Source organism: Ovis aries, chromosome 13, assembly GCF_016772045.2.
Source record: "Ovis aries strain OAR_USU_Benz2616 breed Rambouillet chromosome 13, ARS-UI_Ramb_v3.0, whole genome shotgun sequence".
Taxonomy (NCBI): domain Eukaryota; kingdom Metazoa; phylum Chordata; class Mammalia; order Artiodactyla; family Bovidae; genus Ovis; species Ovis aries.
Window position 1 is genome coordinate 37,899,325 of NC_056066.1, and position 27,607 is coordinate 37,926,931.

At 44.2% G+C, this 27,607-nt stretch overlaps 2 protein-coding genes and 1 long non-coding RNA gene across 5 annotated transcripts in view; all 3 read left to right on the plus strand.

The window, feature by feature from the left end:
* The first annotated feature begins 440 nt into the window (after window positions 1–440).
* On the plus strand, window positions 441–12,612 carry LOC132657630 (uncharacterized). Of its 2 annotated transcripts, XR_009596057.1 has the most exons (4): window positions 441–2,472; window positions 2,631–2,895; window positions 3,757–3,845; window positions 10,507–12,612. It is a non-coding gene; the product is annotated as an uncharacterized LOC132657630 (long non-coding RNA). The 2 variants fall into 2 exon arrangements; XR_009596056.1 differs by having other exon boundaries at window positions 441–2,895.
* A 10,225-nt stretch (window positions 12,613–22,837) lies between these two features.
* On the plus strand, window positions 22,838–27,305 carry LOC105616782 (protein PET117 homolog, mitochondrial). Its single transcript, XM_015099649.3, has 2 exons — window positions 22,838–22,992; window positions 26,357–27,305. The coding sequence occupies exons 1-2, from the start codon at window positions 22,897–22,899 to the stop codon at window positions 26,504–26,506; spliced, it is 246 nt and encodes an 81-aa protein (XP_014955135.2). The 5' UTR covers window positions 22,838–22,896; the 3' UTR covers window positions 26,507–27,305.
* KAT14 (lysine acetyltransferase 14) overlaps window positions 26,796–27,607 on the plus strand; it is a 28,299-nt gene continuing 27,487 nt past the window's right edge. For both annotated transcript variants that reach the window (XM_027976729.3, XM_027976730.3), the window contains exon 1: window positions 26,796–27,054. In XM_027976729.3, coding sequence (XP_027832530.1) covers window positions 26,796–27,054 — 259 coding nt within the window. The remainder of the gene's footprint in view (window positions 27,055–27,607) is intronic.

A 27,607-nucleotide genomic window follows, 5' to 3' on the forward strand; every position in this document is an offset into this window, starting at 1 on the left:
CAGCAGAAACAAGCAGTGTATCCATCAGGGACCCCAGCTGGCCCGAGATGTGTTATGCGGGGACCCCCGTTCGCCTGAGGATTACTCAGTCTGTAAACACACTCAAAATCTTCCAAGAACAAGATCTTAGTGTCTCTTCCACACTAATGAGCTCTCCATGCTCCTGGGTGCACCTGTGTCTGGGGCAGGGACACCTCTACCTGCGGAGGCCACCTGGTGTTTCCACCTGCCCTCTGGCATCCATTCCCCCATCTTCTAGTAACTGAACATGCAGTTCTGGGTGGGCTGACTCTACCCTCTGGGGCAGGTGGGCACTTAGCCTGGCTAATTAGACCCTTTGATTTGGCCACTGTGATTGCTTCTGGGGCAGAGATCCAAACTGAACCAGCACTGGGGAGGAGCTGTTGCCAGGACAGCTGGAGGGGGAGAGAGGATGTGACACAAGCCCAGGGCAGGCAACCAGCAGCTGCCCGAGAATGTCGGCAACATGGGGGAAGGCGATGCCAAGAGACGGAGAGAGCCAGCCTGCGTGCTCAGGATGGTTCTGGATCCAGCCCAGCCTGAAGCAAGTCTACCCCTGGGACTCCTGAATAAATTCTCTCTCCCTCTTGCTCAAGCCAGTGGGAGTGGTGCTTTGTCATTTTCTACCAAGAGTTTCACCTAAATACCTAATGAAAATGACGCTTGTTTGCTTCTCTGCTCTCCGGTGAGTCATAGAAAAGACAGTGTATCCCTTACCTGTGAACCACAAGCTGGGTCTCCAAAGACCAGCAGGACACAGTGTTTTGTTTTGTTTTGTTTTTCAATTATTTGTTTATTTGACTTAGCTGGGTCTTAGTTGTGGCCCATAGGATCTTCAGTTGAGGCATGCGGAATCTAGTTCCCTAACCAGGAATTGAACCCAGGGCCGCTGAGTTGGGAGGGAGGAGACTTAGACACTAGACTGCCAGGGAAGTGCCCGCAATGACTTTTTCACTTACTCCTATGAAACAGAAGGTGTGGTTCTATAAACTAAGTACGAACATAGGAAGCAACTGATTTCTATCTTTTAGGCACATAAACATGTAAATATAAATAGATAATCTGCTATGAACATTTCTGCAAAACTTTGTATGGATATATGTTTTTATTTCTCCCAAGTAAATACCTAGAAGTGGCATTACCTAGCAACTGATGGTCCTACTTGCTCCACATGCTTGTCTTGTGTGTGTTTGCCAATTTCAGCCCTTCTAATAGGAGGAGTGGTATTTTATTGTGGTTTTAATGTACATTTCCCTAATTGCCTGAGCTTTTTTCACCACCAGGTTAAAAATGTATTTATGAGTATATATGTATGTCAGTGTGTTAGTCATTCAGTCATGTCTTTTGACTCTTTGTGACCCCATGAACTAGGTAGCCTGCCAGGCTCTTCTGTCCATGGGATTCTCCAGGCAAGAATACTGCGGTGGGTTGCCATTTCCTTCGCCAGGGGATCTTCCCAACCCAGGGATGGAATCCAGGTCTGCATTGCAGGCAGATTCTTTACCATCTGAGCCACCAGGGGAGACTTAACAAATTAAGTTTCATTATGGTTAAGTGTCTTTTCAGATATTTTGACTATCTGTGGGTGTTGTTTGCTTATTATGGACTAGTGAGAATTCCCTGAATATGAAAAGTCATCATATATATATATATTTTTTCCCTAGTCTGATGCTTGTCTTTCCATCCTCTTAGCTTTGTCTTTGAAGAGCAGTTTTTAATTTTGATGTAGTCCAGTTTATCCATTGTTCTTTTGGAATTATAGTACTATGTGTATCTAAGAAAAATTTCTTAGATTTTGAGACTTTCTTAAAATTTTAGGAACATTTTCTCCCAGAAATTTCTTCTAGAAATTTTGTAGTTTAACGGCCTTGAGTTTAGGTCTATGATCTGTTTTGAGTTAATTTTTGTGTATGGTACAAGATGTGGATTGAAGTTTGAGCTTTTGCGTATGAATATACAATTGTTGTGGTACCGTTTGTTGAAAGGACTATTGTGTCTCTACTGAATCACCTTTGTTACCTTTGTTGAAAATCAGTCGTCTGTATACATGTGGGTCAATCGCTGGACCCTATTCTATTCTGTTGATTTATTTGTGTATTTTAATGCCACACTGTCTTTATTACTGTGGCTTCATGAATCTTGGAATCAAGTTCTGTAAATCATTCAATTTTGTTCGTCTTTTTCACAGCTATTTTGACTCTTCTAGGTCCTTTGCATTTCCATATGAATTTTGGAATCAGCTTGTCAATGTCTACAATAAAGCTTGCTGGAAATGTAAGATATATATATATATAAAGCTTGGGAGTGAGTTGATTATCATTATGAGTTACTGATCTAATCACCATAAGAGACTTACAGTTGTGTATGAATCCAGATCCACACACTCAGGTATGGGGACCACGTCACAAGATTTTATCTTCTTTAACCTGACTCCACGCTTCCATCCCAATGGTGAGTTTGCCATGGAGCCACCTCTTCCACCTCCTCATCTCCTCACTGCTTCTGGATCATGGGCCCCCGCCTCCCTCCCCAGCCTGAGCAACCTCCCGGCTCTCCCTCCATCCACACCCCACTGCCCCCCAACTCATGAGTTTAGGTTTTCTTTATAGACTGCAAGAGAGATGCCCTCAAAAGCCCTTGATTTTCAACCCAGACCTTCCTGAAGACTAGAAAGCATGAAGAAACATCTACCTGGTTGGTACGAATGGAAGAAAAATTACTGTTTGAACAGAATACAAATATCTCAGTAATTTTCCTACCACGAGGCTTCCCAATAATGAACTCACCGTTGTTGTTTGTCAACCAGACAAGGCTCTGTGGCTGTTTGGAGTGTATTTACTGCTCTCTGGCAAATATTAACATGGAATGCCCCAGGTGAGAAGGTGGTTCTCTTTTTAATTGAGACCCTTCTGACTAGGTCCTGGAGAAAATCTCAGCTTGGTGCTAATCAGTCTTCAACACCTTTCTAATACTGGCTAGATTCCCTTTAAGTAGCAAGCCAACCTCAGGCTTTGATCTTCTGTCAGGCATGCCAGTGGTAAATGGCTAAACTTTAACAACCTCATTCTGTTGGGCTATGCGCTCAGATGCTCAGTCGCCTCTAACTCTTTGCGACCCCACAGCCTGAAGCCCACCAGGCTCCTCTGTCTATGGGATTCTCTTGGCAAGAATAGGGGAAAAAAAAAAAAAAAAAGAATAGGGGAGTGCCATTTCCTCCTCCAGGGGATCTTTCCAACTCAGGGATCAGAGCTGTGTCTCCGTCTCCTGCATTGGTTGGCGGATTCTTTACCACTAGCACCACATATTGCCACCTGTATTTTCACCACTGATTAAAGAAAGTGATACTGCCTTTCTCTTTCTAGTAGTGATGTGAAATGTCCTATTTATTGATTTATCAATTTTTATATTTTATTAGATGATGTGATTTTATTTATTTAATTTTTGAAATTGAAGTATAGTTGATTTATAATATCATATTAATGTCAGATGTACAACATGATGATTCAGTAATTTTACAGAGTATATTCCATTATAAATTATTCCAAGAGAATGGCTGTAATTCCCTGTGCTATAGTGACACTATAGATCGTATAGTGTTTGTCTTTGTCTGACTTATTTCACTTAGCATAATACCCTTCATGTTTACTCACATTGTTGCAAATAGTAGAATTTCATTTTTTATGGCTGAGTTAAAATTTCCTTTTATTTATTTATTTTTCTTTTGGACCATGCCAGGTTGCATGTGGGATCTTAGTGCCCTGACCAGGGATTGAACCCTTGCCCCGTGCAGTGGAAGCACAGAATCTTAACCAGTAGATCACTAGGTAAGTCCCTATATGCGGAATTTTAGATTCTTTTAGATTTCTCTCCATCTCTTACCCCCACCTCTTGTGATTAATTTGTCGAAGAAGCCAAGTTGTGTGTCTGGTGGGATGTCCCACAATTCTGAAGTGCTGATTCCATCCCCCTTCCCCTGCTTGGCCCCCACACTAACGTGTTCTGCAAGGGGGTTGCTGGATCTAGAGCTCGATCAGACTCAGAATGGGTTTTTTTGGCAAGAATGCATCAGTTGGTGTTGAGTTCTTCCATCAGGCAATGTAAAATATCTTGTCCCTCGTTTGTGTGGTTTAGCACCATTGATATGTATTACCTATGTCCATATTTCTCTAGGGATTTATATTAATAGACTGTGGATGCTCTAATTCTATCTTCCCTTCTTTAATTTTATTTTTTTCATTTTCTTTGGACTTATGCCCAGGGGTGGAATTGCTGGATTATATGGTAGCTCTATTTTTAGTTTTTTGAGGAATCTTTATACTGTCTCCATAGCAGCTGCACCAATTTACATTCTTACCAACAGTGCTCAAGGGTCCCCTTTTTCCACATTCTCATCTTCATTTGTTGTTTGTAGACTTTTCGATGATTATCATTCTGACAGGTGCAAGGAGATATCTTCCTGTGGCTGTGATTTGCATATTTTTTCTTTTGGCTCATGGGATTAGTTGCTCCATAGCACATGCGGTCTTCCTGGACCAGGGATAGAATCTGTGTCTCCCGCATTGGAAGGCAGATTCTTTACCATTGATCCACCAGGGAAGCCCTATCATTTCTTCTTTATTAGCTGGAGTGTTCTATAAAGAGATGCTTCTTGTCAACAATTTACCTTTGAGATACAATTTACAGATAAAGTTAGATCAATGCCTGTTCTAGAGGGTCATCTCAACAGCGGGGACACATTTGAGGGTCCTCTTGTCTTCAGTACTCTTGTTCAGTGTTCTGCACCAGACATTCTATAGACCTGCCTGGTATCTCCTCCATCCCCAATACCCTCAATTCTCTGATTCTTTCTTCCTTTGCTGCACACATCTGAAAAAATCCCATGCTGAAAGGCTTGTACCACCTACCTGCCTTCCTCTGGGCCTGTCCCTGAGCTGGGGAGCCTTACTGAAAAAAATGACCAACCAGGGCCAGCTGCTTTCACAAACCTGGAGCCCACTCTGTTTCTCCACTGAGGCATGAGATGTGCCTAGTGAGTCTAAAGAAATAAATGTCTACTCTTATTTACATTAAAGACAACTGGTCTCATGCGGCTAGTGGCTACCATATCGGACAGCACAGATTATAGAACATTTTTCTGATTTCAGGGAAAAAGTTCTATTCTGCTGTCTAGAAAACTGATTTTCCATTCCCCAAGATGTCGAGTTCATACATTGCCCCCTTGCCTCAAAACTCCTCTATCATTTTCTCCACTCTGCTTTCATTCTTCCCTAAGAATACAGTGTGTAGAATCTTCCAGATAAATCCTTCATTCTTTATTATTATTTATTTGGCTGCATCAGGACTTAGTTGCAGCATATGGGATCTTCATTTAGGCTCAGGCTCGGTAGTTGCGGTGCACAGGCTCACTTGCGATACAGCATGCAGGATCTTAGTATCCGACCAGAGATCAAACCGTGTCCCCTGCATTGCAAGCTGGATTCTTAACCACTGGATCACCAGGGAAGTCCCAACTCTTCATTCTTTGTGGAATATATAGAAGCTCCCTGGTACAAGCTTCCTCAGTCTCCTGCCTCTAATCCACAAAATCTATGCACACTTGCTAGCATGGGGTTAATGCCTAGCTTCCACCAGAGGCCAAAGCCCCCATGAGGCTTCAAATCCAGCCCCTTTTTCATCATCAAGGACTTTGCCCCTTCTGTGTGGTCCAGCTCCCTCACTCTATCAGTCGCTCCCATCTGCAAGCAAATACCTTCATCTTCAGTCTTTGAAAATCCTTCCTTTATCCCCCGGCCCCTCTCCCCTCCCCCTCACCCTGCCCCGGTTTTCTGATGCCTATTCAAGTCAAAAGCGTTCATTCTGCCAGCAGGTCTCGAACTGTGGTCCTCAGGGTAGTAGCATCAGCCTGACCTGGAACTTTGTTAGAAATGCAAACCCAGGCACTGTCCTTGACTTCTGTGCCCAGGAATCTGGGCTTTACCCAGATTCTGGTGATTCTGGTAAGCACTGGGGTTTGAGAAGCACACTACATGCTCTATAATATGTACCTACATCACTTTCTGTTCTCTCTTCCTCCTTCAGCTGAACTGTTGTTCTCAGCTCGTCCTCAGAGCTGGATGCTGGCTCCTTTCATCTTCCCTACCTCTGTTCTTTCCCAAGCAGATCTCACCCATTTCTTATTGTTAAATTTCAATTCCTTCAAAGTCATAGGTGCAAACCACACCTTCCTTAGAGTTTCAGATTCCCCTGGATCAATTGCTTATTTGGTGTCTCCATTCTGAGTCTCTGTAAACCATCCCAGTAAGTCTGAAAAAGTCCTGAAGGTTTCCTCAAAATCCCTCCTTCCCCTGTCCCTGCCCCCAGACTTCCCCATCAGTAAGTAGCATTCATTCAGCAGCCCCAGAGGAAACCTAAAGTAAAAAGTGAAAGCTGCTCAGTTGTGTCTGACTCTGTGCGACCCCATGGACTGTACGACCAAGGAATTCTCCAGGCCAGAATACTGGAGTGGGTAGCTGTTCCCTTCTCCAGGAGATCTTCCCGACCCAGGAATCAAACCCAGGTCTCCTGCATGGCAATGGGATTCTTTACCGTCTGAGCCACCAGAGAAGCCCCCAAAGGAAGCCTAATAATCATCCCAATTCTTCCTTCTTCTCACTACCCCTTCTCATCCTTCATTCCTCTTTGCTGTGAGACATATTGACAAGTCTGGAGACTAAGATGTGGACTCTCCATCCTCAAATGTGGGTTGCACAGTGACTGATTTTTTCAAAGAGGACAGTACAGAAAGGAAAACAAAAGTAATTTTAGTGGACAAACCCAATAAATACTCTCTCAGCTAGATGATCAAGAGGGACCTCAACCATGATTAGTCGTGTGTCTAACACGCACTCTTGATGAGACATGATGAAAATGGTGCTTTGCCTCCCAAACACACATAACCCCAGCCTCTTCACGAGAAAAACCTCAGATATGGTCTACAAACACTAAATGCTGGAGAGGATGTGGAGAAAAGGGAACCCTCTTATATTGTTGGTAGAAATGTAAATTGATGCAGCCACTATGGAGAATAGTATGGAGGTTCCTTTAAAAACTAAAAATAGAATTATCACATGACCCAGCACCCAGCAATTCCACTCCTGGGCATGTATCTGTTGCTGCTGCTGCTAAGTCACTTCAGTCGTGTCCGACTCTGTGAGACCCCAGAGACGGCAGCCCACCAGGGTCCCCCATCCCTGGGATTCTCCAGGCAAGAACACTGGAGTGGGATGCCATTTCCTTCTCCAATGCATGAAAGTGAAAAGTGAAAAGTGAAAGTGATGTCACACAGTCGTGTCTGACTCTTAGCGACCCCATGGACTGCAGCCTACCAGCTCCTCCGTCCATGGGATTTTCCAGGCAAGAGTACCAGAGTGGGTTGCCATTGCCTTCTCCGGGGGTATGTATCTAGAGAAAACTAATTCTCTAGAGAAAACTCTAATTCTAAAAGATATGTGTATCCCAAAGTTCACAGCAGTACTATTTACAATAGCTAGGACACAGAAGCAACCTAAATGTCCATCAACAGACGAATGGATAAGAAAGATGTGGTACACACACACACACACACACACACACACACACACAAACAGTATACTACTTAGCCATAAGAAAGAATGTTTATTTGCTGCCAGTAAGTAAACCCATTTTCCACCTGTTCTGTATTTCATTGTAGTTTAAACTACCAGATATTTAGTTATATTAGTGATTTTGTTTATATCATGTAAAATATAATATATAATAATAGGAGAAAGAAAGAATGAAATAATGTCACTTGCAGCAACATGGATGGATGGGTGGATCTAGAGATCATCATACTAACTGAAGTAAGTCAGAGAAAGACAAATACTATATGATTTCACTTATATGTGATCTCTAAAATATGATACAAATCAACTTATTAACAAAATAGAAACAGACTCACACATATAGAAAACAAACTTATGGGACTTTCCTGGTGGTACAGTGGATACGACTCTGCTTGCCAGTGTGGAGGACATGGGTTCGATCCCACGGTCTGGGAAGATTCCACCTGCTTCAGAGCAACTAAGCCCGTGAGTCACAGCTACTGAAGCCCAGGTGCTGCAACTACTGAAGCTCGTACCACTAGAGCCTGTGCCCCACAGCAAAAGAAGTCACCAAGATCAGAAGCCTGTGCACTGCAGCTGGAGGAAACCTGTGCAGCAACACATACCCAGCACAGCCAAAAATAAATTAATAAATATTTTTTTAAAAGCCTATAATCTAATGGACAAGATAAACCAGCGAACCAACAATCACAGTAGAGTGAAAAATGTGTGCATGCATGCAGGTCTTTAGAAGAGAGGCCCAAGTATTACTCATATTTGTAAAACACCACCCCCCCACCCCATCCAGTTCAGAGCCTGGATCAGGCCTTCCATAAACACTAATTTAACTGAGGACTTACTGAATGTCAAGCATGGGTATATTTCTTTATAATCACTTCCTATGGAGAGAAATAGCTAGATGGATGTTGTGAAAAGTTTAATGAAATTAACTTAATTATTGATTAATAACGGCTTCCCTGTGGCTCAGCTGGTAAAGAATCTGCCTACAATGCAGGAGACCTGGGTTCAATCCCTGGGTTGGGAAGATTCCTTGGAGAAGGGAAAGGCTACCCACTCCAGTATTCTGGCCTGGAGAATTCCATGGACTGTCAAATCCATAGGGTCACATTAATAAATTTTTGCTCAATTAATAACCAAATTAATTAATCTTTATTAACTATTGATAAAATTTTGGGAGCAAAGATCCACGTGCCTCATGGCCAAAAAGCTAAAACATACAGCAGAAGCAATATTATAACAAATTCAGTTCTTTAAAAATAGTTCACAGCAACAACCAAAAAAAAAAGATTTGCACTTTTACTTGTGTAATACCCCAGTGTTTTAAAATGCTTAAGATTTTAAAGTTATTTTAATCTGATTTGTGTACTAGGTGATGTGTACAAGGAGCTAAGATTCACTCTCCACTGTTACTTTCTTGGGAGCAGGCTTCTTGTCTGAGCCTGACAAACACAGGACACTGTGCTAGGCTCCAGGGACACCAAGCAAAGACGTGGTCCCTCCCTAGACAAAATACTGTTCCTAACACAAAGGGGAGCATGTGTTCGGAATCCACCAAATTCAGGATTACGTTTTGTCCTGCTTGGTGAAAATACAGCTGCATGAGAAGAAAAGTGATCATTTTCTTCAAGAGCAAAAAGGTTTTTCAAAGAACATATAATCCTGTCCTGGCATCAGAAGGGGATTAGACCTTCCACATTGCAGACCACTCCTGAAGAGTGATCGTGCCATGGACAGTGAAGAGCACAGATCAGAATGCATGCTGGAATGACCGTGGAGCTCTGTGTGCCATTTAGCTGCCGATAGACTTCCTGGGGACATCTCGTTCTTTCTTCTGTCCCCATGTTGGTTTGATTTATGCACTCTTTGCCTGAGGTCTTCATGTTCCTCACAGAGAGTTCCCAAATAAGAATGTTAGTCTGTCCCTTGTAAGAAAAATACTAAACCTTAACTCATTTTTTTGAGGGGGTTATTTACGTATGCTAGGTTTGAATGACACTCTGATGTGATTGTTGTACTTCTCTTTCTCCAAGTTCCCAAATGCTATCAACTTATCCTTAAAATGCAAACAAGCAAAAACCATTCGAAACAGAAAGAAACTAAGACAACTATATAAGTTTTTAATGATCTTAAAAGTACCTGGTTATGAAATTGGCTGCTACTGGAAAAGGATCAAAGTTGCATACATTTTCCTAATATTAACTCATTTATTCTGCAAAGATCTGTTCATCTTCTTTTGCACTTTAGCTCACTTTTACTGATCATGTGGGAAGTGCAGTAATAGGTAAAGTGCTGTCAGAAACAAACAAGATACAGCTTTTGCCTCCAGGAGTTCAAAATATGACAGGAATGAAGAGATCTTTGGGTGTGGCATATTAAATAATAATAACACAAGAATTAGATAAACTACATCTGACTATATAAGAATTTTGAAAAATTTCTACAAAGATATCAAGATAGGAAAAATGACATCATTAGATGTGAGGTGATTAAAACCTATTTTAGTGGGTACGTTTTACTGCCTTTTTTGGTAAAAATGAGGGAAAATATTTGTATTTGCTTCCATATACTTACACTCTGGGAAGATTCATGCAAAATGAAGACAGAAGTTATCCTAAGGCAGGAGGGAAGATCTGGACAAATGGGGAAAGAGTGTTCACTGCTTACCATATGTAAGTGTAAATTACAGTTTGAAGACTAGGTACCAAAACAAAATGTGAAATATCTCATTGATAAATTTTTATATTGATTACATGTTAGAAGGACAGTTCAGATATATTGGGTCAAATAAAATATATAAAAGTTCATTTCATCTGTTTATTTTTTCATTTCTGTTTTTCTTTTCTTGTTTTTTATATGGTACAAGAAAATATAAGATGACACCTGTGGCTCATGTCCTATCTCCTGGATGGCACTGCTGGACAAAAGAGAGACCTTTGAACACTCAGTGAAGATTTTCCAGCTTATTTCCTTCCCATGTCTTGGTCATTCATCTCTTCCTTCAATTATCTGAAAACATCACAATACTTCATAGATTCATGTATAAACTATCTGAAGTTCATATCTATTTCTTGCCACAAAATTAAATCGCAGGATGTTGCAAGAATTCAGAAAAAGATTAAATCACCTTGAGTTCTACTCAAGTAGAGAGGGGAAACCATGAATTTAACATGTGGCCTGAACACATGTAGTTATCTCCACTCATCCCAGAGTTCACTAAAATAACCACATACAGATTTAAAAAGCCATACAAACCCTATTAGGGCACAGACGACAGAAGTGACCACAAGCGAAAAAGAGACATCAGCACTGTTTTTAAAGATGGAAAGTAGACAAGCGCAAGCAGGAAGAGGCTTGGTAGATCAAACTCGTCTCAAATGCCGCATTGGGGATAGGGTGGTGGATAAAAGCAAGGGGCTTTAAAAAATAAGCTTTTTTTTTTTTTTTTTTTTTTTGCATCAGAATACTGGAAAATCTACTCTGGTGGCTCAACAGTAAAGAAGTCACCTGCAATGCAGGAGACATGGGTTCGATCCCTGGGTCGGGAAGATCCCCTGGAGAAGGAAATGGCAACCACTTCAGTATTCTTGCCTGGGAAATCCACATGTCTCTGCCCTCAGCTCCGCACCCCGCCCCCATCCCTGCTCATTTGTTGCATGGTCAGTGAGGCTCACTCTGATCATCATATTTTTATTGTAATCTGACTTCCTCTCACTATTGGCACTCCTAACCCTCCTATCCTGCTCTGCTGTTCTTATTACTTTCTAACACACAAGACCAGTGATATATTTATGTCTATTCACTTTATCTGTTTTCTTCATGAGGATACTTTAAGGCAAGTCTTTTGTCTGTTTATATATATATATATATATCCCAAGTACCTAAAACAGAATCTGGTACATGTTAGGCAACAAATAAGCATTTGTTGAATGCATGAACAAATGAAGAATGGAGACAAGGCTGAATGAGAAATCACCAGAGAATTCTTATTTATGGAATCAATCCATCGATGAGCCTGGAGACAATGAGGGGATGAGCAATGTCAATCCTGGTTGGTTGAGGTGAGATAAAGGCTAAAATAATTCACTAACTATAAACTTTATGTCATGAGTGGAATTCCTGACAAGGAATTCCAATTCCTGGAAGTCCTATATTATGTCCTGATGATTCATCCATACATTTCTGTGACAAATAGTACCACAAAGAACTCACTTCATTGAAAGAGGAATAATAAAAATTAAAACAATAATAATAAAAGATGAAATATTAAATTTATAAATTTATTCACAAGAAAAAAAGCTGAGGAAAATAACAGAAAAAAGAAAAGATAAATGAAGACCCCTCCCTGGAAAAATGTTACCCAAGAGCACATGAGAATCTGACCATACATATGGTCAGTTCAGTTCAGCTCAGTCGCTCAGTCGTGTCCGACTCTTTGCGACCCCATGAACCAGGCCTCCCTGTCCATCACCATCTCCTGGAGTTCCCTCAGACTCAGCCATCTCATCCTGGGTCGTGCCTTCTCCTCCTGCCCCCAATCCCTCCCAGCATCAGAGTCTTTTCCAATGAGTCAACTCTTCGCATGAGGTGGCCAAAGTACTGGAGCTTCAGCTTTAGCATCATTCCTTCCAAAGAAATCCCAGGGCTGATCTCCTTCAGAATGGACTAGTTGAATCTCCTTGCAGTCCAAGGGACTCTCAAGAGTCTTCTCCAACACCACAGTTAAAACGCATCAATTCTTCGGCGCTCAGCCTTCTTCACAGTCCAACTCTCACATCCATACATGACTACTGGAAAAACCATAGCCTTGACTAGATGGACCTTAGTTGGCAAAGTAATGTCTCTGCTTTTGACTATACTATCTAGGTTGGTCATAACTTTTCTTCCAAGGAGTAAGTGTCTTCTAATTTCATGGCTGCAGTCACCATCTGCAGTGATTTTGGAGACCCAAAATATAAAGCCTGACACTGTTTCCACTGTTTCCCCATCTATTTGCCATGAAGTGATGGGACCAGATGCCATGATCTTCGTTTTCTGAATGTTGAGCTTTAAGCCAACTTTTTCACTCTCCTCTTTCACTTTCATCAAGAGGCTTTTTAGCTTCTCTTCACTTTCTGCCATAAGGGTGGTATCATCTGCATATCTGAGGTTATTGATATTTCTCCCGGCAATCTTGATTCCAGCTTGTGTTTCTTCCAGTCCAGCATTTCTCATGATGTACTCTGCATATAAGTTAAATAAGCAGGGTGACAATATATAGCCTTGATGTACTCCTTTTCCTATTTGGAACCAGTCTGTTGTTCCATGTCCAGTTCTAACTATTGCTTCCTGATCTGCATACAGATTTCTCAAGAGGCAGGTTAGGTGGTCTGGTATTCCCACCTCTTTTAGAATTTTCCACAGTTTATTGTGATCCACACAGTCAAAGGCTTTGGGATAGTCAATAAAGCAGAAATAGATGTTTTTTCTGGAACTCTCTTGCTTTTTCCATGATCCAGCAGATGTTGGCAATTTGATCTCTGGTTCCTCTGCCTTTTCTAAAACCAGCTTGAACATCAGGGAGTTCACGGTTCACGTATTGCTGAAGCCTGGCTTGGAGAATTTTGAGCATTACTTTACTAACATGTGAGATGAGTGCATTGTGCGGTAGTTTGAGCATTCTTTGGCATTGCCTTTCTTTGGAATTGGAAGGAAAACTGACCTTTTCCAGTCCTGTGGCCACTGCTGAGTTTTCCAAACTTGCTGGCATATTGAGCGCAGCACTTTCACAGCATCATCTTTCAGGATTTGAAACAGCTCAACTGGAATTCCATCACCTCCACTAGCTTTGTTTGTAGTGATGCTTTCTAAGACCCACTTGACTTCACATTCCAAGATGTCTGGCTCTAGATTAGTGATCATATCATTATGATTATCTGGGTCATGAAGATCTTTTTTGTACAGTTCTTCCGTGTATTCTTGCCACGTCTTCTTAATATCTTCTGCGTCTGTTAGGTCCAGACCATTTCCGTCCTTTATCGAGCCCATCTTTGCATGAAATGTTCCCTTGGTATCTCTAATTTTCTTGAAGAGATCTCTAGTCTTTCCCATTCTGTTGTTTTCCTCTATTTCTTTGCACTGATCGCTGAAGAAGGCTTTCTTATCTCTTCTTGCTATTCTTTGGAACTCTGCATTCAGATGCTTATATCTTTCCTTTTCTCCTTTGCTTTTTGCCTCTCATGACTCCTAAAACTCAATGAACAAATCTGCTTTATAAAATAAGAACATAAATTTTAAAAAAAAAGAACGTAAATTAGAGCTACAAGAGATTAAAGAAAGTGTAAAGAGACAACCAAAAGAAGAAGGAAGTGGTATCAGTAAAACTGTGAACTTCGAAGCCTTGCTTTAGGAATTTTACTTTTCTATTTCAAGAATCTTGCTCACCATAGAAATACTGAGAAAACAACTAGAAGCTGTCTGAGTCAACATTGTAGGAGCTCCAGAAAACAAGCAAAGGTTAGCAGCAACCAAGCAAACATCCATTCAAGAAGAGGTCATCTTCTGCACTTTGCTGGTGGTCCAGTGGTTAGGATTCCGTGCTCTCATTCCTAAGGGCCTGGGTTCAATCCTTAGTCAAAGAACTTCGCGGAAGCCTCACAGTGTGACTAAAAAAAAAAAAAAGGAAAAGTAAAAAATTGTACACGTATTATGAGTCCAAATTGATATAAATAAATGATTGAATAATTTCCTGAGTGGGAGAGAAGAGACACACCTCCAGTCAGAATTATATAGTTCCTCTGTTGAATTCTCATTGATCCATTTCCATTGATCAATTCCAGCACTAGAGGGAAGACTGTCTTGGACCTACTGAGAGAAAGTCAATTTTCTCCAACAGGCCACCTTCCTTCAAGGACAGTTTGGACTATGGATGGCTGAAATGAGAAGCTAAGCTCAAGGAAGATGGGACCCTATTGCTTAACTATCTGCTAGGGCCCACACAGGGCCATACTTGAGGCAGGGCCCTACATTTGCTTTTTAAACAGTCCTAAATCCAATGGAAAGAGGAGCCTGGTAGGCTGCAGTCCATGGGGTCGCTAAGAATCGGGCTTGACTGAGCAACTTCACTTTCACTTTTCACTTTCATGCTTTGGAGAAGGAAATGGCAACCCATTCCAGTGTTCTTGTCTGGAGAATCCCAGGGATGGGGGAGCCTGGTGGGCTGCCATCTCTGGGGTCTCACAGAGTCGGACACAACTGAATCGACTTCGCAGCAGCAGCAGCAATGGTGCCATCTGGGGTGCCATGTGGTGTGATGTTTCCAAACCATTTAGTGCTGAGATTGGAACATGTACATAAAAGATGATCACTGGCACCACTTCAGTGATGCTCTCCACCTTCTTCCTAAACAAACAGTGGCCTCTCTGCCTCCTCTTTCTTCCTCAGCCCTGCCTCACATGACCTTCAAGTTCACTATGCCTCCGCCCTCACCTGCGCACTCCTGCCCACCATTTATTCCACCTTGAACCTATGCTTGCCTATGGATACCTACTAGATAAGAGTAGATGATTAATATTACCAGAGACTTGGAAACCCACAATAGCTTCGAGGACCTGGCCCCGATTCAAACCTGCAGGACAGAAGCCACATTACACTCAGTGGTGAAGGCATTTTTTCAAATCCCACCCTTGCATTAGTGCACGTGGAACCAATGCTGATGACCACTGTGTTCAAACATGTGGAGGGGGCTGTACTTCCTCCACTTCATTTCCATTGCTTGGTTCTTCTCCAAGCTGCTGATCTCCAGCTGCACTTGTTTTTGACTTTGTGGCTCAGCCAGTAAAGAAACCACCTGCAATGTGGGAGACCTGGGTTTGATCCCTGGGTTGGGGAGATCCTCTGGAGGAGGGAGAGGCTACCCACTCCAGTATTTTGACCCGGAGAATTCCGTGGACATAGGGTCGCAAAGAGTCGGAGATGACAGAGAGACTTTCACTTTTACTTTGCAGGGACTACAGGGAAGGGCAAAGGGTAGTTTGCTATTCTAAGCAGTTTGGAGCTTTATCCTAAGGAATGGGGAGCCATTGGGAGGTTTTTGAGAAGGTCAGATTCATATTTTTGTCTTAAATGATATGTTCAATCTGATGGCAGTGTTTAGGTCTCCCAGTGGTTTTACGTAGGAAGAAGTATCACGCACCAGGGGCTTTCCAGGTGGCTCAGTGGTAAAGAATTCACTTGCCGATGCAGGAGACACAGGAGACCTGGGTTTGATCCCTGGGTTGGGCAGATCCCCTGAAGAAGGAAATGGCAACCTACTCCAGCATTCTCGTAGCCTGGCAGGAGTTGCATGGAGTTGCAAGTCTTACATGACTTAGCTACTAAACAATAGCAAATACATATGTGTGTGTGTGTGTGTGTGTGTGTGTGTGTGTGTGTGTGTGTATGCTTTTTCAAATTCTTTTCCACTACAGGATACTGAGTATAGTTATCTGTACTATACTGTAGGTTCTTGTTCTTTACCTAAATTATATAGTATATAGTAGCGTGTATATTGGAGAAGGCAACGGCACCCCACTCTAGTACTCTTGCCTGGACAATCCCATGGATGGAGGAGCCTGGGAGGCTGCAGTCCATGGGGTTGCTGAGAGTCAGACATGACTGAGCGACTTCACTTTCACTTTTCACTTTCATGCATTGGAGAAGGAAATGGCAACCCATTCCAGTGTTCTTGCCTGGAGAATCCCAGGGATGGGGAGTCTGGTGGGCTGCCGTCTATGGGGTCTCACAGAGTCAGACACAACTGAAGCGACTTAGCAGCAGCAGCATCGTGTATATGTTAATCCCATACTCCTAATTTATTCCCCCATTCCTTTTGGAAACCACAAGTTTGTTTTCTATGTCTATGAGTCTATTTCTGTTTTGTGAATAAGTTCGTTTGTAACATTTTTTTAAAATTCCACTTATAAGTCAGATCATGTATTTGTGTTTATCTGACTTACTTCACTGAATAAGACCTCAATTCTTGATAGTCATCATGGAGAAAAAACTTTCTTGGTGCAAGAGGCAATGATAAAATGTGAAGCCATTTTTTTTTTCAGTTCATAATTTTACGTAAGATTTTTTTTTTTTTTGCCTTGCCCCACAGCTTGTTTCCCAGCCAGGGATTGAACCGGAGCCCTCAGTAGTAAAAGCATGAAGTCTTAATTGCTCAACTGCCAAGGATGTCCCTTATATAGGATTTTGTATATATGTATAGGCCATGCATATCAATATGAGCACAAAATCTATTACCACTTGATTCATGCTCACGAATACCCAGTAGCAGCATCAAGATTAGGAAACAGGGGACTTCCCTGGTGGTCCAGTGGTTAAGATTCTGAGCTCCCACTGCAGAGGGCCTGGGTTTGATCCTTGGCCAGGGAACTAGATCCTACATGTTGCAACCAAGATTTCGCATGCCACAACTAGGAACCGGCACAACCAAATAAATAAATATTAAAGGGGAAAAAAAAGATTGGGAAATAGGATGACATCAGCATCCCAGAAGACCCACTCACACTCTGTTCTTTCAGGAAATACTCTCCCACTCTGCCCCCACCCCCAGTAAGGTAAGCACCTGCAGATTTCTGCGAGTGGGATATACACAGATACACTTGCACATGTTTTGGGTACACACACGTATGCAGTTCTGTGGGGCCTCCATTTGGGGTTGAAGGTTCTGGGTCACAGGATTTAAACCAGTTCAGCTCCAGTAGATTCAGCTGAAGTGGTTCCAGGAGATACTCCCACCCAGAGCACAGCGCGTTCCAACTGTTCTACGTCTTTACTAACTCGTGGTATTGTCAGTTAAAGCCATTATTTTTTTCACAATGATTCATAAATTTACGGCAGTCAAAATTGCCTGTCTTTAAAGGATCTAACAGCTCCTTTCTTCCATTAACAACTGGTAAGGTTGACATTTTTCTCTGACAACGTGACTGGATTTTGAATCCAAAGGAACTCAGCCAGCCACACCAAGAATTTTGAATCACGGTTGGGGCAAGTGCAGAGAGAATGCTTGCGCTGCCTCCAGCTGGGATGTTGCTGAAAGGCCCTCTGAGCTGCAAATGAACAGACTTCTCCCAAGGCTGTGAAGACAAGGATTACCCCTCCCGTCAGGGCCGAGGGGGTCCCCATCTCGCCACTCCTAGGGGACCCCTGAAGACTCACTGGCCACAGCATGACACTCATTACTGCCACATGCCTGACTTGGTGCAGTCACGCTGCTAATTCTTCATCTCAACCAGCATGCCCAGGGGGCAGCAGACATATCACTGTCCCCACAGTACAGAGGGGGAAACTGAGGCCCCCGGAGGTCAGGGACTGTCCCCAGTGAAGCCAGAAGCCCTTTGTCGTAGAGCTTCACTCACCGAGGCCACTTTCTGAGAACAACATCCTGCCAGAGGGCAGCAAGGCTCCCACAAAGGGAGGAATGGGATACTCGAAAACTGAACTCGAGGCCCATGTGAACGGGGTGTAGCTGTCAGAAGCCAAATGAGCATCCTGAGAGGCCAATGCTCTGACCTCAGAACCTATGGGCAGTCCATTGCTTTCCTGTTCTCTTCTGTTTCTTTCTCTCTCTTCTCCCACCTGTGTGTCTAGCCTTAACTGCCTCCCTTTCTTTCCACTCCTCCCATTCTGTAAGTACCTGAAATACAGAATTACAAGAGTCTATATATACACATTTTCCTTGTTGACTACCTCAAGTTAAAAGTTCTCTGTTAAATCAAGTGAGTTCACTTTTAAACCAGGTGAGTTTAATCTTTTATGTCTTTTGAAAAGAAAACTAAAAACCAATTATGTTGCTCTGTAACTTTCAGGCGGTGGACTCTGGGCAAGTTACCTTCCTCCTTTGTAAAATGGGCATAATAATAGCACCTATTGTGCAAATGAAATGAATTGATACATACAAACAGCTTTATTTTTTGCCTTCTTTTAATAACTTTATTGAAATCATAATTCAGTTCAGTTCAGTAGCTCAGTTGTGTCCGACCCTTTGCGACCCCATGAACTGCAGCACGCCAGGCCTCCCTGTCCATCACCAACTCCCGGAGTTTACTCAAACTGATGTCCACTGAGTTGGTGATGCCATCCAACCATCTCATCCTCTGTCCCCTTCTCCTCCTGCCCTCATTCTTTCCCAGCATCAGGGTCTTTTCAAATGAGTCAGTTCTTTGCATCAGGTGGCCAAAGTATTGGAGTTTCAGCTTCAACATCAGTCCTTCCAATGAACACCCAGGACTGATCTCCTTTAAGATGGACTGGTTGGCTCTCCTTGCAGTCCAAGGGACTCTCAAGAGTCTTCTCCAACACCACAGTTCAAAAGCATCAATTCTTCAGCGCTCAGCTTTCTTTACAGTCCAACTCTCATATCCATACATGACAACTGGAAAAACCAGAGCCTTGACTAGACGGACTTTTGTTGACAAAGTAATGTTTCTGTTTTTTAATATGCTGTCTAGGTTGGTCATAACTTTCCTTTCATAATTAGCATACCTTAAAATATATCCCCTCTTTTTTTAAATGGAGATGAGTTTTTAGTATTTTTATGTATTTATTTGGCTATGTTGGGTCTTAGTTGCAGATAAATAAATATATAAACAAACAGATAATCCATTTCTGAATTTGACACTATTAACTCATAAGGTATATTTTGTGAGGGGGAGGCCACACCTTAAGCCTTGAGGGATGTTAAGGAATTGGGACATGGAAGTGAAAGCACAGAGTCCTAACTCCTGAAAGGCCAGTGAATCCCCATGAGGGACTTTTGAAAAGCAGAATAACAATCCATTTCAAAAAGACAAGTTGAAAAATCAGTCATGGTAGAATGAAAGACCATCTCACTCTGTTCAGTTCAGTCGCTCAGTTGTGTCTGACTCTTTGCGACCCCATGAATCGCAGCACGCCAGGCCTCCCTGTCCATCACCAACTCCCAGAGTTCACTCAAATTCACGTCCATCCAGTCAGTGATGCCATCCAGCCGTCTCATCCTCTGTTGTCCCCTTCTCCTGCCCCCAATCTCTCCCAGCATCAGGGTCTTTTCCAATGAGTCAACTCTTCGCATGAGGTGGCCAAAGTACTGGAGTTTCAGCTTTAGTAGCATTCCTTCCAAAGAACACCTGGGACTGATCTCCTTCAGAATGGACTGGTTGGATCTCCTTGCAGTCCAAGGGACTCTCAAGAGTCTTCTCCAACACCACAGTTCAAAAGCATCAATTCTTCGGCACTCAGCTTTCTTCACAGTCCAACTCTCACATCCATACCTGACTACTGGAAAAACCATAGCCTTGACTAGACGGACCTTTCTTGGCAAAGTTATATCTCTGCTTTTGAATATGCTATCTAGGTTGGTCATAACTTTCCTTCCAAGGAGTAAGCAGCTTTTAGTTTCATGGCTGCAATCACCATCTGCAGTGATTTTGGAGCCCCCCAAAATAAAGTCTGACACTGTTTCCACTATTTCCCCATCTATTTGCCATGAAGTGATGGGACCGGATGCCATGATCTTAGTTTTCTGAATGTTGAGCTCTAAGCCCACTTTTTCACTCTTTCACTTTCATCAAGAGGCTCTTTAGTTCTTCTTTACTTTCTGCCATAAGGGTGGTGTCATCTGCATATCTGAGGTTATTGATATTTCTCCTGGCAATCTTGATTCCAGCTTGTGCTTCTTCCAGCCCAGCGTTTCTCATGATGTACTCTGTATATAAGTTAAATAAGCAGGGTGACAATATACAGTCTTGAGGTACTCCTTTTCCTATTTGGAACCAGTCTGTTGTTCCATGTCCAGTTCTAACTATTGCTTCCTGACCTGCATATAGATTTCTCAGGAGGCAGGTCAGGTGGTCTGGTATTCCCATCTCTTTCAGAATTTTCCACAGTTTATTGTGATCCACACAGTCAAAGGCTTTGGCATAGTCAATAAAGCAGAAATAGATATTTTTCTGGAACTCTCTTGCCGTTTCCATGATCTCACTCTGACATACATTCTAAAGACATGTAGCTTTACTGAAGGCTCACTAAGAGGGAGAAAATATCTGGAGTCTACCGCAAGTAAAAAGTAGTCTACTTTTTTTTGTTTTTGTTTTTTCAGTCCTACCAGTTTATTGCTACCAACCCGTCACCATCCACCCTCATGCACACATGCTCAGTCATGTGACCCCATGGACTGCAGCCCGCCAGGCTCCTCTGTCCATGGGATTCTCCAGGCAAGAATACTGGAGTGGGTTGCCATTTCCTTCTCCACTTTTTTTTTTTTTCTTTAGAGAAAAAGCCAATATGCCCTGAATTAAATTGCTTCTAACTCCAAGGTCAACACAGGGACACTATTCTCCAACTCAATGGTACTTCCTCTTCTGCAGAGAAAAATGCTGCAGACGAAATATTTGAAAATGTTATTTTCACTTTAAAAGTTACTTTTATCTCATTACACTTCTGGAGAGCAGCATTCACTTCAAGCAACTGACACTGCACAACAGACCCTGGAATAGCAAAGCACTACAGTGATCCAGGTGGAAGAAACCTCAGGGTGAGACTCAGCCCAAATCAACAGTGTCCACAGCTGTTTGCACAGGAGGAAATCTGTCGTTTGGGAATTCCAGTGGGAAAAAATATTGTTGTTCAGTCACTAAGCTGCGTCGGACTCTTTGCAATTCCATAGGCGGTAGCATGCCAGACTTCCCTGTCAAACTCATGTCCACTGGGTCGGTGATGCCATCCAACCATTTCTTGATCATAATACCTCTCTTCCTTGGAAAGCACATCATCTGTGTGAGCTGGGCATAGTATCTTCTGGGCTTCTCTGTTCTCCACTTTGCTCCATCATTTCTGACCCTAGTAACGTGGGCAACTGAACGCGGAAACCAGTGCAGAGGTGATGTCTCAAGCGCTACCTGGAGACAAGGTGACAGCGTCTTTCGTACTAGCAGAAGAGGAACCGCTGCCTGGAAAGCTTGCTCTGCAGCCAGAAGGTTTCCCGACGTCGTCAAGAAAAACCAGACCCTGAATATTCACTGGAAGAGTAAAAGTGAAATCGCTCAGTCGTGTCCAACTCTTTTGTGACCCCATGGACGGTAGCCTACCAGGCTCCGCGGTCCATGGGATTTTCCAGGCAAGAATACTGGAGTGGGCTGCCATTTCCTTCTCCAGGGGATCTTCCCAACACAGGGATTGAGGCCAGGTCTCCTGCATTGCAGACAGAAGCTTTCCCGGCTGAGCCACTAGGGAAGGACTGATGCTAAAGCTGAAACTCCAATACTCTGGCCACCTGATGCGAAGAACTGACTCATTTGAAAAGACCCTAATGCTGGGAAAGATTGAAGGCAGGAGGAGAAGGGGACGACAGAGGATGAGATGGTTGGATGGCATCACCGACTCAGTGGACATCAGTTTGAGTAAACTCCGGGAGTTGGTGATGGACAGGGAACTCTGGCGTGCTGCAGTCCATCGGGTCACAAAGAATCGGACACGACTGAGCGACTGAACTGAACTGAGTAACGCGGGCACCTGAACGCGGAAACCGGTGTAGACGGGATGTCCCAAGGGTTACCTGGCTACAAGGTGACAGCATCTTTCGTACCAGCAGGAGAGGTACCGCTGCCTGGAGAGCTGGCTCTGCAGCCAGGTTTCCCGACGACGACGTCAAGAAAAACCAGACCCTGCCTCGCCCTCCCACCGCGTCAAGGTGGAAGCAGTTGGACTGCCACGTCTCACCAGAAAAACTCCCTCTCCTGGTGCCCTCCCCCGCCAAGGGGCAACGAGCGCCGCGTTTTGGGATGGTGGCGTGGCAGCGCCCCACGCTCCAACGGGACACGCGCGGCGGAGGGTCCGCAAGGTACTCAAGCCCGAAATCCTGCCTCCCGACACTCCAGCCGCAGAGGACGGCGGATGAGAGGAGGGGGCTCAGGCCTCCAAACTCCGTCCCGGGTGGTGATGCCGGGGCCAGCTCTGGGCGGGGGCTCTTGGAAGTGGTCCCTTCTCCAGTCCTCAGGGCAGGGATATGATCTGGTCCCTCAGGTCCCCCCACCCCATCCCAGGCCCCGCCAGAAGTCACGCTCTCCGGCGAAGTAAGGACGGCGCTCGGCGCTCGACTCCCCGCGCCTAGCGGCGACCGGGCTCTGCGCTCGAGGCATCGCGCCTGGCCCCGCCCCGGGCGGTGACGAGCACTCGGCGGCGGCGGCGGCCCCGGGCCTCAGGCGTTGCGAGCGGAGGCCGCGGTCGGCAGGCAGGCAGGCAGGCGAGGGGGATGTCGAGACGCTCCAAGGTGGTGTTGGGCCTCTCGGTGCTGCTGACTGCGGCCACCGTGGCGGGCGTGCATCTGAAGCAGCGGCAGGACCGGCAGGTCGGTGTCCCAGGCCCGCGCGGTTCGGGCCTCGGGCCTGGCTCCGCGTGGCGCCTGTTTTCCTCACCTTTCCTCCCTCCTCCGGGGCCGGGGCCGGGGGACCCCCCCCCCACCCTTTCCCTTGGGAGGAACGGTCCTGGGGGTAAGGGGGTAGTCCCCGGGTACACTGGGCTCCGAGACGCCCCCGACCCCGGCTCCCGGGACCCCTGGGGTCGGAGCGCGGGAGACTGACCGTTCGCACTGTTGCTCTCGGTTCCCGCGTCTTCCATTTCCCAATTGGTCAGCGTGACTCCGGGCGCAAGCCTTGGCCCCGAGCTGGTAGGGAAGAAAGAAGAGAAAGCGCAGCTGGTCGTGGGCCCGAGGGTCGAGCGAGGGGAGGGGCTGGGGGCGGCGGAGCCTGGGTCGCCCGGAGTGGGCACAGACAGCGAGGGGAAGTCGGTGCGTGTGCTGGTGGTGCGGAGATGCTGCCGGCGAGGCCTCTGTCCTGTTCCACGCTTTGGAAATCGGCAGACGAAGCCAACGGTGGTACAGAGATTTAGCGGAGGGAATGGAATGATTTAATGATGACAGGACACGGAGGCGATGAGAGATCTGGGTTTAAAGTAGGGCTCTAAGGGACTTACCTGGTGGCTCAGAGGGTAAAGAATGTGCCTGCAATGCGGGAGACCTGGGTTCCATCCCTGGGTGGGGAAGATCCCCTGGAGGAGGACATGGCAACCCGCTCGGGTACTCTGGCCTGGAGAATTTCCATGAACAGAGGAGCCTGGGGGGCTACAGTCCATAGGGTCGCAAAGAGTCCGGCACGACTAAGCAACTAACACAGCTAAGGGGATAGCTTTCCGAACAGAGGCGGGAGGCTTCCTCCTCTAAGAAGGAAAAGATGGTGATGGGAGGAAATTTGACAAGGGGGGTTGAGGATGCTGTATCGGATGTGACTCTGAGGTCAGGGAGCAGGGGTTTTTCCAAGTGTAGAGTAAGGCTGGGCTCAAGCTTGGTTCTGACCCCCAGCTATACCGCCAGTATTCCTGTGAAGTTTTTTTTTTTTTTTTTAAATATGGTGAAACCGCCTGGGTCTTGCTCCAGACCTGTCAAATCAGAATCTCTTGCGGGTGTGGATCCTGCTTAAGTGTTTTAAAAGCGACCCAGGGGTTCTAACATGCAGCCAGAGTTGAGAACTGCTGTTAGAATGTGAAAAGTGAAAGGTTTAGATGTTTGGAAGTTAGAGGTGAAGGTTGACCAGAATAACTTGTGTTTGTTATACGTCCAGTCATTCATGTGGCTTACTTCCTGGGAAAGAGGAGGACATGTGATTTGACATAGTTTGGTGTGTTGCAAGGTTCAGGGAAGCAAGAAATAAACCAGTGGTTAGCGTGCTCCCCTGTTGTTTCCTGACTGTCTACCACATACCAGGCACTGTACGGAGCACTCATCCTCACAGAAGCCAGCAAAACTGGCATTACTACCCGAGGAGTAAGAACTGCACCAGGAGCTGGGTTCCAGGTATAGGAGTTATGGTAATGAAGAGATCTGGGTGGTCAGCACAATTGTCAACTGGAAGTCCCAGGAAGGGTGTGTCAGGCAGTTGGCACAGATCTTGAAACTTGGGGGGGGAACTAGCAAATGATGGATGGAGAACAAGATCACAAGCCACGTTCCAAAGTCTGAGAAAGGAAGGGAGGACCTCAGAGCAGGTGTGGAAGATGTTGGGTGGGGTGTGTAAATGTGTCCTGACGGGAGGCCCACAGGACAGGAGCTGGGGAGGGAAGAATAGAATGAGAGTTTCTGATTCTGTCTGGAGATCTGGCCAAGGGCACAAGGTTCAAGACAGATGGGTTTCAGTTGTGTATCAGTCCCAGGACTCTTAAATTTCCTAGCTCCCTGATAATGGGGACTGAAGCTCTAGGCCTGGAGGAGGGCCAGCGCCAAGGTACTTGATGAGTTGTTAAAGTAGACATAATAGTAAATTTAAAAACTAAAGACAAACAGATCTGTAACTTGGTGCTTGTTGATGAATTGCAAGCTAGCCTTGCAGATGGAGATACTTGTAGTTTATTTGAGAGACGTCTGGTTTAAAATTAAAAAAACAAAAAAACATTTACCCAGGTCCCATGCCCTGCCCTCATTATTCTGCCTTACAGGCCACTGTTATGAGAGTATTTAATGACCTGTAAACTATACAGTGTTTGTTATTAGTAATGACTGGATTGATGTTTTAGAAAGTCATCTTAGATGCCACATTCATATTCTGGAATCTTCTGTCATTAGTGTTTGTGAAAGTAACTGCCATTGGTGGGCCTTTGTTTTTCCTCTGCTGATAGCTTTCTTTTTTTCCCCTTCTCTGCCCATTAGGTAATTGATGGTAATTCTGTGTAATTTTTACTTATTCTCTTTATGTAACAGAACAAGCCAGGTTCTTTACTTTCTCTCATCCTTACACTTTATTCAAATTTTAATACTTTTTTCTATGATATTTATTATTCAGCTAGGACAATTGCTAACAGGGATGTAGTTCACAGTTACTTTAACTCTCATCAAGGTTTTTTTTGAGGGGCGGGGGACATAGGTGGCCTGCGGGGTCTTTGTTCCCCAACCAGTGGAAGCAGAGATTCTTAACCACTGGACTGCCAGGGAATTCCCTCCTCAAATTTTTATTTAGCTCTTTTTTTTCTTCTGTTTCTTTTTTGTTTGTTGTTTTTCACTTTTTTGTTTTATTTTTTTCCATTGCTCTCAAATTTTTAAAGTATCATATATCAACTAAACTTCTAAAATTCAGCACAGTGGCAGTTTTTCTTTCTTTTTTTAAAAAGATTTATTTTTGGCTGTGCTGGGTCATTGTTGCTGTGCTCAGGCTTTCTGATTTCGGGGCGTGGAGGCTACTCTTCGTTGCAGGTTGCAGTGCTCAGGCTTTTTACTGTGGTGGAGTACAGACTTGAGGGTGTTGAGACGCATCCACTAAATAGTGGTACACAGGCTTAGTGTTGCCCTGAAGCATGGGGAATCTGCCCAGCAGAAGCAGGGATCAAATCTGTGTCCCCTGCATTGGCAGGAGGATTCTTACCCACTAGACCACCAGGGAAGCCCCAGTTTTTAATTTTTAATTGTTATTTACCATATTTGTATTGAATGATGTGGAATTTCCTAAAAGACAATAAGAAGTCTGTAATAATACTACAGCAGTCTACCAAGTTAATTCAAGTTAATTTTATGGTTTCTTTATTACATTTATATGGTAAATTAAAATAATAGTTGGGTAGTTGAAATCTAAAAGTTTTAACTGTATCTAAACTATTTTTTAGATTTGAATGATACAAGGATGGGAACTACCTGTTTCAGTTTTACTGAAATCTGTTTCTTACATTTTTAGAGGCTTCGTGATGGAGTGATCAGAGACATTGAAAGGCAAAATCGGAAAAAAGAAAATATTCGTCTTTTGGGAGAACAGATTCTTCTGACTGAGCAACTTGAAGCAGAAAGAGAGAAAATGGTGTTGGCAAAGGGATCTCAAGAAACATGACTTGAAGTGTGTGTGAAGTATTGATGAAAGAGACAGCATTCAATGTGTGTGTTGATGAAGAACAGCTTAGTGAAATCTATTTTTCTCACTGTCCTTTTAAACTTGATCAGAAAAAGGACAATGGCTCATATATTCTAGATAATGCCTTTAGAGCCCCTTGTGTCTGAGTAGAGGTGGGCAGACACCCTTCTGAGAGTTTCTGTTTGTGTGGTCAGCGAGGAGCCCTTCAAGCTTGGTGTCCAAGGATTGGGGTTGTTCCTGAGAACCCTGACCCTGTGAGCTGGGAGGGATGGAGGGTAGCATCCACCTGAGTGGTTTGATTAGTCGGCACGACGATGAAGCCACGAGAACATCAACCTCGGAGGGACTGGAGGAGGGGGAGGTGGAGGGGGAGACCCTGTTGATTGTAGAGTCGGAGGACCAGGCGTCCGTGGACTTGTCTCACGACCATAGCGGGGACTCCCTCAACAGTGACGAAGGGGATGTGTCGTGGATGGAGGAGCAGCTGTCCTACTTCTGCGACAAGTGCCAGAAGTGGATCCCGGCCAGTAAGGAACTTCTCCTTTCCTTTGCCCTGTCAGTTCCTGTGGGAAGATGTTTCCTAACCTATGAAAGAGACAAGAATGTGAAGGAGATCTAAATAAAAAGATAGCTCTTACATTTATTACTAGTTTAGTTGCTTAACTGCAGGTTTATATAAAACATAGACACGTTTGTCCTAATAAATATGACTGCCAACTTCTGTCACTTTGTTAACGTTCTTGATTGCCACCCAATAAAGATTAGAAATTCTGTGTGACTTAAAGAATCAGCTGCATTTTTCTATCAGGGCCACATTACTGTGGATTTGCAACCAAATTCTAGGCCCAGCATAGAGCTGAAGTTCAGACTTATAACTCAGGTAATATTTAACTTACATGGAAAATAGCTGCGATAGTTTGCTGATATAAGGAATTAACAGATTAGAAATGTGTTGCGCCTGTTTCTAGTGTTTTCTACTTGCTGGTCTCCTTAATCTGCTGGTAGTAGATACACACACACACCAGGAGGTCCTTTGCCAGGCATCAGGGCAGTTACTGAAGCAGGGCTTTTCCATTAGAT

Excerpts from the sequence above, each read along its gene's own strand:
- LOC105616782 (XM_015099649.3), top strand. The coding sequence starts at position 22,897 with ATGTCGAGACGCTCCAAGGTGGTGTTGGGCCTCTCGGTGCTGCTGACT. Across the intron at positions 22,993-26,356 it reads AGCAGCGGCAGGACCGGCAG|AGGCTTCGTGATGGAGTGAT; the intron begins GTCGGTGTCCCA and ends TTACATTTTTAG.